At 44.7% G+C, this 17,303-nt stretch overlaps 1 protein-coding gene across 2 annotated transcripts in view; it reads left to right on the top strand.

Moving 5' to 3' along the window:
* Positions 1–17,303, top strand: part of RPS6KA3 (ribosomal protein S6 kinase A3) — a 334,699-nt gene that overhangs the window by 291,749 nt on the left and 25,647 nt on the right. For both annotated transcript variants that reach the window (XM_029603390.1, XM_029603389.1), the window contains exons 20-21: positions 4,152–4,269; positions 5,794–5,934. In XM_029603390.1, the coding sequence (XP_029459250.1) occupies positions 4,152–4,269; positions 5,794–5,934 (259 nt within the window). The remainder of the gene's footprint in view (positions 1–4,151; positions 4,270–5,793; positions 5,935–17,303) is intronic.

Below are 17,303 nucleotides of genomic sequence, written 5' to 3'. Positions count from 1 at the left end.
GCTCACTAGAAGATACAAACTTACTACCTCGGATTCCTAGTCAATTATGAAAAACAGCATGCAGACCAAGGCAGCATCTTGAGTCCATAGGTGCATAATTGGATGTGTTAAAAACAAAGACATGAAAGAAACTTTCAGAGCTTTAAAGATGTTCGAGCCATGGCTGAAAAGCAGAAACCTACAGATATAGACAATCAAACTAGCTCTGTAAAGAGTCCATAGTGATATGGAACTGGGCAATCAAACGAACAATGCAAATCTCAGCGATCTATCTTCCAGGGAAGAACAACATAATAGCCAGCAGACTAAGCTGTCAATTAAAACTGCACAAATAGTCTCTCAATCATTTCATACTACTGAGCCTTTCTGCAACTTGGGGCACATCAGAAATGGACCTATTCGCATCTCCATTCAATCGCAAATTACCACGATATTGTTCGAAAAGACTATCGCAAGATGCAGTTGCAAAGGAAGCCTTTCTGATTCCATGGAATGAAGAGATGGTATATGCTTTCCCATCAATTCCACTAATAGTGAAAACCATTCTAAAGTTGAGACAGGACAAAGGAAGAATATCTTGTTGGCTACGACAAAGTTGGCAGCAGATACCAATAATTCCTAACCTGGTTACTCAATATAACAGAACAGTCCTGCATCCCAATTTACAATCCCTCGCATTAACAGCATGGATATGGAAAGCAACATAATCAATAAATTTCATTTGCCACAAAGAATAAATGAAATTCTGCTGGCATCTAGAAAACCTTCCTCAAGGAAATCCTACAATTTCAAATGGAGACTTGCTAATTGGTGCACACATTTAAGAACGACCTTCCCCATGTCCAACATCTAAATACTCCAATGCTTACTTCACCTCATGGATTCTGAACTAAAGACAAATTCAATTAGATGTTATTTGATCACTATATTAGCTTATTACAACATATGATGGAAAACAGTAGGCAGGTTCATAAAAGGTCTGTTCAACCTTAAATCTCCACTAAAGGAACCAGCATCTTAATGGAACTTAACTGTGTTGGTGTAGCTTATGAAGCCACTATATGAATCAATGGCTACTTCGGAAATGAAGTTCTTGGCATGGAAAACATTTCTAATAGTCACATCAGCCAGAAGAGTAAGTAAATTACAGGTCTTAGTAACCCATATGTCGTATACACGTATTCAAAAAGAAAGTACTCCATACATAACCAAAATTTCTTCCTGAAGTATCGTAATTACACCTGACTCAAGAAATAATACCAACTTTCTTTCCTAAGCCACATATCTCAACTGTAGAAAAAGTATGGCATACCATAGACTGCAGAAAAGCCATTTTGTTCTAACTGTACAAAACTCAAACACTAAGGAAATCAACCCAGCTTTTCATATCTTATGACGCTAAGATAAAGGCTAAAAGGCTCAGCTGTCAAAAAACAAATGTTATTTAGATGACAAATGCAGTGTATGTCATTGTTATACAACCATGGGTTTGGAACTACCACACGCAGTAAAAGTGCATTAGGTCAGAGCAATGACCATATCGATGGCACATCACAATTTGGCAACAATCCAGGATATTTGCAAAGCTGCCACATGGTCAGTTACATACTTTTACACAACATTACTGTCTGGATAAATATTTACATAAAGATAGTGTATTTGGACAAGGAGTGCTAAAAACATTTTTTTTTAAATAAAACAAACTTCCCACAAGATACAAGACTAGTTGCAAAGGAACCATTGAAAGTCAAAACTAATTCAGAGCAACCCTCAGCTGGGAAGTCCCATCTTGAGTGGTGGTTTGTTGTGCTTGTCCACAGAGAAAGCAAAATTGCTTAATATAATAGGTGTTGTCTGTGGACAACAAAACAAACAGCTGCATAGTTCCTCCTTCCTTTCCAGGAAATTTACATAGCTTGGAAAAAGACTGCGGAGACTTGCACGTGGGGACGCTAGCGCAGGAAGGCCTGTGCATGCTCAGAAAGCAAAGTTGAATTTTCTGGGCTTTGAGAGAAAAAAGACCTGATGACATCACCCATCTTGTGTGGCTGTTTGTTTTGCTTGCTATCCATGGAGAACACCTTACAGGTAAGCAACTTTGCGTAGTCCAATATGGCCAAGTCCCTGATTGTCATTAAACTGCCGCCACATTCAAGTCTTCCTCCACTGTGGTGACATCTAGGTCAATAAAACTATTAGACTGCAAATATTAGAACATTTGACTTTCAAGATGTTTCTACCTCCCCTATTCTTGTTTCCTGTCTTTTCCTTCTTTTTCACTCTTACCTGATCCACAATCATAGTTGCTTTCTATTGTATGGCTTTGATTTTTATGCTGATAACTGGTTTTTCATTTTCTCAGGATATACCTTGAACAAATCCTATCTTGTTAATCCAGTAATGGCACCAGTTCCCTGACCACTAATCGACCCTGCCGCCTCTTTTTTTTTTTTTTTTTAACCCCAGAACTGCTAGTCTTCCAGTTCTCATCCCGTATCTCAAATGATCTCCAATCGTTTACTGCTTTAGTGTACCCACCTGCTCATTAACCCCTTTCAGGACATGAACATTTTTCGGTGTTGTCTGGTATTACATCCTTCTATATTTCCACGGACATATATATTCGGGGAAGACTGCACAATACAGTAGGCTCACTGATGAATATATTCGGGGTGGACCGGAAAGGGGTTAAAGAGATTCTGCACATATTCCCATTTCCACGATTTCACCTGATTTCTATGTCTGTGCCTTAGCTATGGTCTTTTATCATCCCTTCATGAACTTAAATGTTTTCAGTAATTTAAAATAGCTAATATTAATGAGCAATTTTTTTTTTTTATAACAACCAAAATACGGTTTTTAAAGGCTTGGTTTATTGTATAAATAGTTCAACATTCCGGGCTCATTTCATATATTACTTTAATTCTATATCTAAAGTCAATTTTTGCTATGCAACTGAGTACCCTCAAAATAATTATAGAACCTGAAGCCTTAAAAATAAGTAGCATCAGTATATGAAACAAAAATAAATGTCATTAAACTAGGATAATTAATTCTATCCCACTACTAAATATAACAATACAAAGATATACTTTTTGGGATCTCCCAAGCAGAGTTGTCCTTAGAGAGGGGCAAATAGGTGCATCTGCCCTGTGTTCTGCACTTTGAAAGGACCACATTTCACCATGGTAGCTCTGTCCCTAGCACTATAATTTCCTGGTTTGGAGATGGAGCCATGCATTTTGGCATTCTAGGATCCCTCTACGGTTGATTTGCACTCTCTTAAGTCCACTTTGCTGCCGGTACTTAAGACCCAGACTGGCCACTGTCAAAGATAGAATTCTGGGCTCGATGAACTTTGGTCTGATCCAGCACGGCATGTCTTGTCACTTGGAGAAAATTAGACATCTGGGCTCCTTGACATAGTTTCTGTTATTCTTGTTTTCATTTTCATTTAGACTGCAATATTAATGGTTTAAGTTTTTTTCACATGCTTGCTGCTTTCCCTCCTAAATAAGCCAGCTAGATCCTTAGAAAGAAACAATGTTCAAAAACTAAAAATAGGTTTTTATGCATATAAAAAGAAATGCTGTAGTAAAGGTTTTCTGTACTGCATTAGTGAAATTTTTCTTCTTCCCTTTTGTTCTTAATCAGTTTTACCTGGCAAAGTCACCACAGGCAAAAGCTTCACGGAGAAACCATTTTTGCTGGCTTTCAGAAACCGATTTTCTGAGGCCATAGAACACCATATTCTCAGAATTTTGCTTTCTTCCAGTTCCTTCTTTATATAGAAGCTGCATGCTCTAGTGAGCAAGAGAATAACCTCTGCAAAACTGTAAAACCACTTGTTTTGCCCTTAGTGTGTGCCACCTAGCAGTGCAGCCTGTTCTCAGGATAGCCTGTGAACATCTCCTGTAAAGCATCCCTTGGCTCTGGCACTGCCAAGGAGGGAGAGAGCAGAGATCAGTTCCAGATACGGATTACCTGCATGGAACCACTCAGGCGAGCACCAGTGTGGATTTCTCTTTTTACTAGTAGAATTGATGTTCATAATGCTGTAACTTGGAGCATTTGAAATGAAATCTAATTGTACACAAGTGCATCATTATTAAAGCTGCTCATTGCTGTGTTGTTTTTTTTTTCTTCATTAGTTATACTCCTTTTGCAAATGGTCCTGATGATACGCCAGAGGAGATACTAGCACGAATAGGTAGTGGAAAATTCTCTCTAACTGGTGGTTACTGGAATTCAGTTTCAGATACAGCCAAGGCAAGTGTAATTTTTTAAATCTCCCTCTTCCTTCCTCCCCCTATTCCCCATCTTTCAAAACTAAAACAGACCATGCATTTTTTTATTTTAAAAGCTACTTCCTCAATAGACCTGAGATGAGATTTTTTTCATACTAATAATCCCACCCCAGTAACTAACCTGGTAGACAATTTATGGGTGTAGCATCATTTAAAGGCACAAGAAAAACAGACTGAATAGGCAAAAATGGAGTTGCATGTGTAAGATCTGTAATGCATAGATATTTACTGCAGGTTAATGTTTACCAGACTGTTACTGAGAATGTTTAATGGCTCTTCTGGGATCTGATATTCAGATCCTTTTCTTAGGTTAGCAGTAGTACTGTTTTATGGTATTTGTGTCCCAGGTTATAAAATGGGGGGGACACATAGACGCATTTGTAATGCTTCCTCTGGTTAATTAACAGTTACGAGTGCTGAATTATGAAAAGCAAAGAAGTAGAGAAATTATATTGTCCAGAGCAGAGTGATTTTATTCTGTTCATGCTGGATCATGAAAAATCTCACATTTCCTAGCATGTAGCCAGATGGGACCAATGGGTTATATGCTCCTCTGCTAGCAGATGGAGATGGAGTCAGGTTTCAAAGCTGATGTCACCTTAGATATACACCTGCAGTGAACTGAGCCCTTCAGTATCTCTCCGTCTCCTAGCAGATGTGGACGTGCTTTCCCTACACCAGCATTGGTGGTATAGCGGGATTGCAGTACTCAATAGAAGAGGAAAATTTACCTTTAAATTGGAAAAAAATTGAGCCCCGCTCTCCTGCTGAGCGACTGTCGGCTTTCCCCTTTGTTCTAGTTTAAAAGCTGCTCTATCTCCTTTTTAAAGGTTAGCGCCAGCAGTCTGGTTCCATCCTGGTTAAGGTGGAGCCCATCCCTTCGGAAGAGACTCCCCCTTCCCCAAAAGGTTCCCCAGTTCCTAACAAAACTGAATCCCTCTTCCTTGCACCATTGTCTCATCCACGCATTGAGACTCCGGAGCTCTGCCTGCCTCTGGGGACCTGCGCGTGGAACAGGGAGCATTTCAGAGAATGCTACCCTGGAGGTTCTGGATTTAAGCTTTCTACCTAAGAGCCTAAATTTGGCTTCCAGAACCTCCCTCCCACATTTTCCTATGTCGTTGGTGCTCACATGTACCACGACAGCCGGCTCCTCCCCAGCACTGTCTAAAATCCTATCTAGGTGACGTGTGAGGTCCGCCACCTTCGCACGATCAGCATGGAGGCAGAATGATGGCAAGAATGAACACTGTGTGCTATCCATGAAAATTCTGGCAATAGATTGTTTTTATTAAAAATAGAGAGAGGTGTTTTCCTCAGTAGAAGGCTATATAAAGCACTGTTAACACCTGCAGGAGTCCATAATAATGTGGCATAACTATCTTTACTTTGCTGTATTCAGATGTTGCTTTAATTATGCTTACTGTAAAATATTGTTTGGCAGTTGTATTGGTGGTTTAAATGAATGCTTTGTGTGTGTTACAAGGATTTGGTATCAAAGATGCTTCATGTTGATCCACATCAAAGACTGACTGCTGCTCAGGTACTAAGACACCCTTGGATAGTTCTCTGTGACCAGCTGCCTCAGTATCAGCTCAACAGACAAGATGCCCCACATCTGGTGAAGGTAAACTTTTTTTTTTTTTAATTTCTTTAACTAAGATTAGTAATATACAACATTTAGAAAACATGGCCATGCATTTGTTTTGAAACACCTGGTTTATTGTCCTATTGTGGAGGCAAAGGGACCTTGGTTTTCAGTTTCCATCTTATTTTTCCCAGGAATTTCTCATTATTTGTTATAACAAACAAAGATGGAAGAAATCAGTAGAAAGCATCTTTTCTTTTTTTTTTTTATTTCTTGGGGGAGGGTTTACTGATTTTCTCCCATCTTAGTTATAATAAACGTTGAGAAATTCCTGGGAAAAATAAAAACTGAAAACAAAGGTCCTTATGAAGGCCTTACCTTCAGAAGGATATAGATAGAATTGAGATGATTCAGAGAAGGGCTACCAAAATAGTGCAGGGTCTGCAACAGAAGTTTTATGAAATCTTAGAGCCATGTATATCCTGTAAGAGAGGCGAGATGGGGAGATATGATAGACGTTCCAATACTGAAAGGTATTAATGCACAAAACCAATCCTGTTTCAAGGGAAAGAAGAGAAGAACTTGCCATACATCAAACTGAGGGTCCAACAAGCTCAGTATCTTGTTTCTAGCAGGGGTCAATCCAAGTCATGAGTACCTGGCAAGATCCCAAACAATAAATAGATCTCATGCTGCTATCGTGCAGTGATAAGTAATGGCTATTTCCCAAGTCTACTTGTTTAATAAGTTTGACTTCTCCTCCAGGAATTTACCCAAACCTTTTTTTTTTAAACCCAACTACATTAACTGCCTTAAATACATCCTCCAGTAATGAATTCCAGACCTTTAGTGTATGTTGAGTGAAAAAGAATTTTCTCAGATTTGTTTTGAATGTGCTACTTACTAACCTCATGGAATCCCCTAGTCTTTGTATTTTTTAAATAGATAATTGATTTACCTATTCTGTTCCACTCATAATTTTATAGGCCTCTATAACATCCTCCCTCCAAGCTGAACAGACCCAACCTCTTTAGCCTTTCCTTGTAGGGGAGCTGTTCCATCCCCTTTATCATTTTGGCCACCCTTCTCTGTATTTTTCCAATGCAACTATATCTTTTTTTTTTTTTTGAGACGTGGTGAACAGAACTACACACAGTACTCTTTAAGTGTGGACTCACCATGGAGCAATACAAGGGTATTATGACATTAATTTTATTCTCCATTCTTTCCTAATTCCTAACATTTTGTTTGCTTTTTTTGACTGCCACTGCACATTGAACCAAGGATTTCAAAATATCGAACACTACAATGCCCAGGTCCTTTTCATGGGTGGTAACTCCTAATATGGAATCTAACCTCATTTAACTATGGTGTGGGTTACTTTGTCCCATGTGCATCACTTTGCACTTGTCCACATTAAATTTAATATGCATTTTCCTTTCGCACCAAGGATGTGTCTCCCAGGGCTACTGCCCAGGAAGAAAGGATTAGGTTGGCCGCCATAGTTGGTGATTCGATTATTAGGAATGTAGACAGCCGAATGGCTGGTGGGCATGAAGATCACCTGGTAACATGTCTACCTGGTTCGAAAGTGGCGGACCTCATGCGTCACTAGATAGGATTTTAGACAGTGCTAGGGAGGAGCCGGCTGTTATGGTACATGTGGGCATCAACAACATAGGAGAATGTGGGAGGGAGGTTCTGGAAGCCAAATTTAGGCTCTTAGGTAGAAAACTGAAATCCAGAACCTCCAGGGTAGCATTCTCTGAAATGCTCCCTGTTCCACCGCAGGTCATCAGAGGCAGGCAGAGCTCCGGAGACTCAATGCAGTTTTGTAAGGAACTGGGGAACCTTTTGGGGAAGGGGGGGAGTCTTTTTGGAAGGGATGGGCTCCACCTTAACCAAGGTGGAACCAGACTGCTGGCGCTAACTTTTAAAAAGGAGATAGAGCAGCTTTTAAACTAGAACAAAGGGGAAAGCTCACAGTTGCTCAGCAGCGCATAGTTCGAAGGGAGGTATCTTCAAAAGATACTGATGATGCATTAGAATTAGGGCATCCCAATTCTAATGCATCATCAGTGAGGTTCCAATAATAAGAAAAGTAGTCCAAGTGCCTGTAATTAAAAACTCACCTGAGCTAAAAAAATTCCAATTTATCCCTATCAATTAAAAAGCAGAAATAAAATACAAACAAAAAGCACACTTTGAAATGTTTGTATGCTAACACCAGAAGTCTAAGAAATAAGATGGAAGAATTAGAGTGTATAGCAGTGAATGATGTCAAAGACTTAATTGTCATCTCAGAGCCATGGTGGAAGGAAGATAACCAATGGGACAGTGCTATACTGGGGTACAAATTATATCGCAATGACAGAAAGGAGCATCTGGGAGGCGGGATGACGCTTTATGTCTGGGATGGCATAGAGTCCAACAGGATAAACATCCTGCATGAGACTAAATGTACAAATGCATCTTTATGGGTAGAAATCCCTTGTGAGTTGGAGAAGAGTATAGTGATAGGAGTATACTACCGTCCACCTGGCCAAGATGGTGAGATGGACAGTAAAATGCTAAGAGAAATTAGAGATGCTAACCAAATTGGTAGTGCAGTAATAATGGGAGATTTCAATTACCCCAATATTGACTGGGTAAATGTAACATCGGGGCATGCTAGAGAGATAAAAATCCTGGATGGGATAAATGACGGTTTTATGGAGCAATTGGTTCAGGAACCAACGCGAGAGGGCGCAATTTTAGATCTAATCCTCAGTGGAGCACAGAATTTGGTGAGAGGTAATGGTGGTGGGGCCGCTTGGCAATAGTGATCATAATGGTGCGGATTTTCAAAGGGTTATGCGCGTAACCCCGAAAACCCGCTCCTGCGCGCGCCAAGCCTATTTTGCATAAGCTTGGCGATGCGCATGTGTCCCGGGGCTTGAAAAAGGGGCGGGGCAGTCCGGGGTGGGGGCGTGTCCAGAGGCCTCCAAAGGCCTGCTAGGCCGGGGAATCGCACGCTGGCACTCGGCCAGTACACACAACTATGCCTGCCCTAGAGGCAGGTGCAACTTAAATAAAGGTAGGGGGGGATTTAGGTAGGGCTGGGGGGCAGGTTAATAGGGGAAGGTTTGGGGGGAGCGAAAGGAAAGTTCCCTCTGAGGCCGCTCTGATTTCGGAGTGGCCTCGGAGGGAATGGGGAAAGCCATCGCGCAGCTGCGCACACATGTTATAAAATTGGGTGTAGATTAGAAAATCTGTCCCAATATGATCAAATTTGAATTAATGATTGGAAGGGAGTCAGTAAGCAAATTCACGGCTCTAGTGCTAAACTTTCAAAAGGGAAACTTTGATAAACTGAGAACAATAGTTAGAAAAAGCTGAAAGCAGCTACAAAGGTAAAAAATGTGCAAGAGGTGTGGACATTGTTAAAAAAAAAACAAAAAAACACACCATCCTAGAAGCATAGTCCAGATGTATTCCACACATTAAGAAAGGTGGAAGAAAGACAAAATGATTACCAGTTTGGTTAAAAGGTGAGGTGAAAGAGGCTATTTTAGCCAAAAGGTCTTCCTTCAAAAATTGGAAGAAGGATCCAACAGAAGAAAATAGGATAATGCATAAGCATTGGCAAGTTAAATGTAAGACATTGATAAGACAGTCTAAGAGAGAATTTGAAAAGAAGTTGGCCGTAGAGGCAAAAATTCACAGTAAAAACTTTTTAAAATTATCCGAAGCAGAAATCCTGTGAGGGAATCAGTTGGACTGTTAGATGATCCAGGGGCTAAAGGGGCACTTAGAGAAGATAAGGCCATCACAGAAAGATTAAGCAATTTCTTTTGTTTGGTGTTTACTGAAGAGGATGTTGGGGAGATACCCATTCTGGAGAAGATTTTCATGGGTAATGATTAAGATGGCCTGAACCAAATCACGGTGAACCTAGAAGATGTGGTAGGCCTGATTGATAAAATAAAGAGTAGTAAATCACCTGGACTGGATGGTATACACATCAGGGTTCTGAAGGAACTCAAAAGTGAAATTTCAGATCTTTTAGTAAAAATTTGTAACTTATCATTAAAATCATCCATTGTACTTGAAGACTGGAGGGTGGCTTAATGTAACCCCAATATTTAAAAAGGGCTCCAGGGGCAATCCGGGAAACTACAGACCGGTTAGCCTGACTTCAGTGCCAGGAAAAATAGTGGAAAGTGTTCTAAACATCAAAATCACAGAACATATAGAAAGGCATGGTTTAATGGAACAAAGTCAGCTTGGCTTTACCCAAGGCAAGTCTTGCCTCACAAATCTGCTTCACTTTTTTGATGGGGTTAATAAACAAGTAGATAAAGGTGAACCAGTAGATGTACTGTATTTGGATTTTCAGAAGGCATTTGACAAAGCTCCTCATGAGAGGCTTCTAGGAAAAGTAAAAAGTCATGGGATAGGTGGCAATGTCCTTTCATGGATTACAAACTGGTTAAAAGACAGGAAACAGAGAGTAGGATTAAATGGACAATTTTTTCAGTGGAGGGGGTTGGGCATTGGAGTGCCTCAAGGATCTGTACTGGGACCTGTGCTTTTCAATATATTTATAAATGATCTGGAAAGTAATACAAATGAGGTAATCAAATTTGCAGATGATACAAAATTATTTAGAGTAATTAAATCACAAGCGGATTGTGATAAATTGCAGGAGGATCTTATGAGACTGGAAAATTGGGCATCCAAATGGCATATGAAATGTAATGTGGACAAGTGCAAGGTGATGCATATAGGGAAAAATAACCCATGCTATAGTTACACAATGTTATGTTCCATATTAGGAGGAAAGAGATCTAGGCGTCATAGTGGATAATACATTGAAATCGTTTGCTCGGTATGCTACGGCAGTCAAAAAAGCAAATAATGTCAGGATTTATTAGTAAGGGAATGGTGAATAAAACGGAAAATGTCATATTTCCTAGCGTGTAGCAGATGGACTCGGGACCAATGGGTATAGTGTACTCCTGCTAGCAGTTGAGATGGATCAGATTTCAATCTGATGTCAGCCCCTAGTACATATACCCCTGCAGGAAATGCAGCTCTTCAGTATTTTCCCTCTCCATAGCAGTTAGGGACTATCTGCATGCTCTCACAGCGTTAGAACCAAATTCAAAGAAGAAAACCAAATTTTAAAGGAGAAACCTACCTGAAGACGAGCCCCGCTCTCCTACGGTGATACCTTCGGGTCCCTCCCCCAGTTGAGATTCCCGAGGTGATTTCCACGATCCCTCGGAGGTAAGCCTCAGTCCGGCGGCCGAATTGCGGCAAGGACTTAGCCCCCGATCCTCGGGCACGGCTGAGAGGCAGCAGGTGCACCCTCGAGCGCGGTGGTGAAGGTATTTGCCCTCTCCCTCCGCAGTTGGAGACCGCCCGGGACGAAACCGAGAAGCGCCGAAGACAAGGTAAGTTAGAAATCTTCCTCTTTAATCCGGTCTCCGAGGATCAAGGAGAAGCACAGGTCTCCGGCCGGGACCAGTGCCACCGGGTTGATCCGCCCTAGCAGGGCCAGGCCCTGGTTATTTCCAAGGATCTACCCACGTGGAGACCCTCCGAAGGGGTCGCCATATTGCCCGCGTGCTCGCCGTCGCCATCTTGGCCCGTTTCGCCGCGCCGTTCGCCGTCCGGCCCGAGCGCACAAAACCGAATTAGGCGCACAAAGCCCTTGTGCGCATAAGTTGCACGCACACAGCTGCGCGCATATCTATGGCTGGACGCACAGCTACACGCACAACTCAGAGTTTACGCACCGAAAGCATGGCACCACCAGAAACAGGGATAAAAGCTCAAGGCCTCTGCCCAGCATGCCACATCAGAGCCGCACAAAGCGAGGAGGCCGATGCCCTGTGCACGCAGTGTGAGGAGGCCCTGGGAGATCCAGTTCAGGGCCAATCTCACCCAGGGCCGAGTACTAGCTCCTCAGGGAATACCCCGGACCTAGCAGATCCCAGTGGAACCTCCCCACAGACAGGGACCCCCAGGGATCCAGCATCGATCTCATGGGTGGAGTTCTTCAAGGGGATTCACGCCTTTTTTCAAATGCAAACTGAACCTCCGGCTGGTCAGCCACATGCTCCGCCGGAGGACCCTAAGGCCCCAGGCCCTTCAAGACCTAGGCACAGGCTTCCACTACCCAGAAGCCCCACCTATGGGGACATGGACATCTCTGAAGAGGAAACCGAGCCCCTAGAAGAGGGGGAGCTCCCCCCGGGGACAGAGCCTCACCGAACCATGAGACGCTTCTTCACAAAGGACGAGCTCCCAATCCTGGTCACCCAATGTCTGACAGAGCTCGCTATCCTGGGCCCAGGTGCTTCGGGGGAACCTAAACCAAACCCCTGCTGGAGGGTCTTCGTCAGACCTCTCGCCATTTCCCTCTGTTACAAGCAGCACAACAGCTGATTGACCTGGAATGGAATGCCCCGGAGTCCACATTCAAAGGGGGCCAAACTTTGGCAGCCATGTAACCCCTGGACCTGGCGACCAAAGATTTTCTCGCATGCCCAAGAGTTGATGCCATGGTCTGCGCGGTTTCTAAGCACACCACTATTCCAGTAGAGGGAGGAACAGCACTCAAAGATGCACATGACCGGCATCTGGAATCCATCCTCAAACAGTCATTTGACGTAGCCGCTATGTCTCTACAAATTGTGGCCTGCTGCACAGTGGTAAGACATGCCTGCTTATCCCAAACCAGGAACAATACCCCGGGAGAAGACATGGAACCAGCAGTATCATTCCTCGTGGATGCTGCCTCCGACCTAGTGCATACAGCGGCCAGAGGAGTGTCATCTGCGGTGGCGGCCAGAAGGCAACTCTGGCTCCGAAGCTGGTCAGCCGACGCATCTTCCAAAACGCACCTCACAAGCATGCCCTTCAAAGGATCCCTTCTGTTTGGCAGCGAACTAGAGAAATTAGCCGACAAAGGGGCGAGTCCCTAGTGCCACGCCTGCCAGAGGATAAGACGAAGAGAAACCAGCGACCCTTTCCCAGGTCCTCCGGGGCAGAGGTTTACAGCGCTTCAATCCTTACAGGAGCAACTATCAAGCGCCCTGCCCTACGAGCAGGAACCAGTCCTTTCGGAACAAGCACAACAAGAGGGGTACCAGCTCGGGTACAGGCCCCAGCCGCACACCACAATGAGATTCGGCTGACCCGTCCAAGGGAAGAAGCTATAGGGGGCAGAGTAGCCCTATTCTACCGCAGATGGGTCGAGAGAACTTCGGACAAGTGGGTCCTAGCCATCATTCGGGAGGGGTACTACCTGGATTTTCTACGCACCCCTCCGGACAAATTCGTGGAGTCCCCCTGCCACGACCTCTCCAAGAGGGCGGCAGTGGAAGCTACACTGTCCAGACTACTGGCCCTCAAGGCCATAACCCCAGTGCCTCCATAAGAAATAAATACTGGACATTATTCCATCTATTTTATCATCCCCAGGAAAGAGGGAACATTCAGGCCCATCCTGGACCTCAAGTTGGTCAACCGCCACCTGAGGATTCCCCGTTTCCGCATGGACACCCTGCGATCCGTAATAAGGGCAATACAACCGGGAGAGTTTCTCACATCCCTGGATCTTTCGGAGGCCTACCTACACATCCCAATTCATCAGGAACACCAGCGCTACCTACGCTTCAAAGTTCTGAACCGTCACTACCAGTTCCGGGCACTACCTTTCAGGTTAGCCACAATACCCCGGACGTTCACCAAGATGATAATAGTGGTGGCGGCAACACTGAGGAAGGAAGGAATCCTCGTCCACCCTTACCTAGATGATTGGCTGGTCAGGGCAAAGTCACCGGAGGAAAGCCACCAAGCAACCAGCAGAGTCATAACGCTACTGGAGAGCCTAGGATGGGTGGTCAACACAAACAAAAGTTTCCTACAATCCTCACAGTCGCTGGAATACCTAGGAGTCCGATTCGACACCAAAGAAGACAAGGTCAGCCTGACCTCCACAAGGAGATTAAAACTGTGGATCCGGCTACATACCTTGCTGAACGATCCTCGTCCCACAGCATGGGATTACCTGCAAGTCCTCGGGCTGATGGCATCCACACTGGAAGTTGTGCCATGGGCGCGAGCCCACATGAGACCCCTACAGCGCTCACTTCTATCACGGTGGAGCCCACGGTCCCAGAACTACACCATACTCCTATCACTCCTGGGCAGAGTCCAGAACCAGCTACGGTAGTGGCTGCAGGCCAAACCACATGAGCCGAGGATCAAGACTATTCTCTCCAACCTGGACCCTTCTCACCACAGATGCCAGTCTACGAGGATGGGGAGCACACTGCGAGGAGTTAACCGCCCAAGGGCAGTGGAACGCAGAAGAGGCGGGATGGAACATCAATCGCCTAGAAGCGCTGGCAGTCAGACTAGCCTGTCTGCGGTTCGCTCACAGACTTCGAGACAAAGCGGTCAGAGTAATGTCAGACAACGCCAAAATGGTGGCCTACATCAACAGACAGGGGGGAACCAGAAGCCAGCAAGTGTCCCTGGAAATAGACCCCCTGATGTCGTGGGCGGAAGCAAATCTCCAGGAGATCTCCGCCATCTACATCGCTGGGAAAGACAACATCATGGCGGACTCCCTCAGCAGGGAATGTCTAGACCCAGGAGAATGGAAGCTGTCATCCACAGCCTTCCAAATGATAGTGAATCAGTGGGGGACACCGGACGTGGACCTTCTGGCAAACAGATCCAACGCCCAAGTGTCCAGATACTTCAGCCGCAGGCGGGAACCGCAGTCCCAAGGGATCGATGCCCTGGTACAGACCTGGCCACCGGGGACCCTGCTATACGCCTTCCCGCTGTGGCCCCTATTGGGCGTAATCATTCACAAGATACAACTACACAGAGGGCTAGTTCTTCTGGTGGCTCCAGATTGGCCAAGAAAACCCTGGTATGAAGACATGAGAAGACTGCTGGCAGGGAACCCCCTACCTCTGCCTCCACACAGGGACCTACTACAACAAGGTCCGATCCTCCACGAGGACCCAACTCAATTCTCTCTTACGGTCTGGCCATTGAGAGGGCCCGCCTGAGAGAGAGCGGCTACTTGGGGGCTGTAATCGACACCCTCCTCCGAGCACACAAGTTCTCCACATCGTTAACGTACATAAGGATTTGGAGAATATTTGAAGCCTGGTGCGAAGACCACAACGTCAAGCCATGCTCATTTAAAATTCCCGTGATCCTGGAATTCTTACAGAATGGACTACAGAAGGGACTGTCCCTCAACTCCATCAAGGTACAGGTGGCCGAATTGTCATGCTACGGCTCCAAGAGCGAGAGAGACAGCATAGCCTCTCACCCGGACATGTCACGCTTCCTAAGAGGAGTCAAACACATCCGTCCACCGCTAAAGTGGCTGGTACCTCTGTGGAATCTCAATCTCGTTTTGGATTTCCTAGCGGGAACCGCCTTCAGACCTCTCCGAGGACTGCCTCTCTGCCTGTCAACTTTAAAGGCGGTGTTCTTGCTGGCAGTTTGTTGAGCCCGCCGCATCTCGGAACTGCAAGCACTGTCCTGTCGTGAGCCATTCCTCAGGCTCACCCCGAGAGCTATTCAACTACGCACGGTTCCCTCCTTCCTCCCCAAAGTGGTCTCACACTTCCACCTTAACCAGACCATCTCGCTACCAACGACAGATGGCTTGAAGAATTCGGAAGAAGCCCGTAGTCTACGCCACCTCAACATCGGCAGACTCCTATCCAGATACCCGGAAATGTCGCAACCCATAGACCACCTTTTCGTCCTACACAGCGGAAAGAGACAAGGGGAAGCGGCCTCGCAGGCAACCATTGCCCGCTGGATCAAGGAAGTCATCAAGGCAGCCTACGTAGAAGCTGGCAAGTCACCACCTCTACAGGTCAAGGCCCATTCTACCAGAGCCCAAGCAGTATCCTGGGCAGAAACTAGAATGCTGTCGCCTGCCGAGATCTGCCGAGATCTGCAGGGCGGCAACATAGTCCTCCATCCATACCTTCTCCAGATTCTACCGTCTGGATGTTCAGGCCCGGGAGGACACTGCATTTGCAAGGACAATTCTAAGTGGGTCACGGGCAGCCTCCCACCCGGTTCGGGAGTAGCTTTTATACATCCCATTGGTCCTGAGTCAATCTGCTACACGCCAGGAAATGGAGAAATTACTTACCTGATAATTTTGTTTTCCTTAGTGTAGACAGATGGACTCAGCATCCCCACCCTTGGCTGCCGTTACGTATGGTCTTTCAAACGATTCAAGGGTAAGCCACGTATTCATTTACCTAGGGCACCCACCCTGCCGGGTGTCAACGCTTTCCAGTTGAATACTCTGGCGGTCTCCAGCTATAGTCAATCAACCAGTTCAAGTTAATCAAGTTTTAACGTTTAACCAAGTTATGAAGTTACGCAAATTTATTAAGTTAATCAATCAGTCACACATATCCGCAATGCTTTTCGAGGAGAATACAGAAGAGCTGCACTTCCTGCAGGGGTATATGTACTAGGGGCTGATGTCAGATTGAAATCTGATCCGTCTCCAACTGCTAGCAGGAGTAAACTATACCCATTGGTCCTGAGTCCATCTGTCTACACTAAGGAAAACGAAATTATCAGGTAAGTAATTTCTCCAATGCCTCTGTATCGCTCCATGGTGAGACCGCACCTTGAATACTGTGTACAATTCTGGTCACCGCATCTCAAAAAAGATATAGTTGCGATGGAGAAAGTACAGAGAAGGGCGACCAAAATGATAAGGGGGATGGAACAGCTCCTCTGAGGAAAGACTAAAGAGGTTAGGACTGTTCAGCTTGAAGAAGAGACGGCTGAGGTGGGGTATATGATAGAGGTGTTTAAAATCATGAGAGATCTAGAATGGGTAAATGTGAATCAGTTATTTACTCTTTTGGATAATAGGACTAGGAGGCACTCCATGAAGTTAGCATGTAGCACATTTAAAACTAATAGGAGAAAGTTCTTTTTTTCACTCAACGCGCAATTAAACTCTGGAATTTGTTGCCAGGGGATGTGGTTAGTGTAGCTGGGTTTAAAAAAGGTTTGGATAAGTTCTTGGAGGAGAAGTCCATTGCCTGCTATTAATCAAGTTGACTACTCAAACGTATTACTAACATCAGTAGCATGGGATAGACTTAGTTTTTGGGTACTTATAGCCTGGATTGGTCACTGTTGGAAACAGGATGCTGGACATGATGGACCCTTGGTCTGACCCAGTATGACATGTTCTTATGTAATTAAATATCCAGTTTTCAGGTCTCACAAGATCCTCCTGCAATTCTTCACAATCTGCTTTAACATCTCAGAATAATTTTGTATTGTCTGCAAATTTGATCACTTCACTCGTCGGCCCCTTTTCCATATTATTTATAACT

Source organism: Rhinatrema bivittatum, chromosome 5 (genome assembly GCF_901001135.1).
Source record: "Rhinatrema bivittatum chromosome 5, aRhiBiv1.1, whole genome shotgun sequence".
Lineage (NCBI taxonomy): Eukaryota > Metazoa > Chordata > Amphibia > Gymnophiona > Rhinatrematidae > Rhinatrema > Rhinatrema bivittatum.
This window is presented reverse-complemented; position numbering and strand designations above follow the sequence as displayed.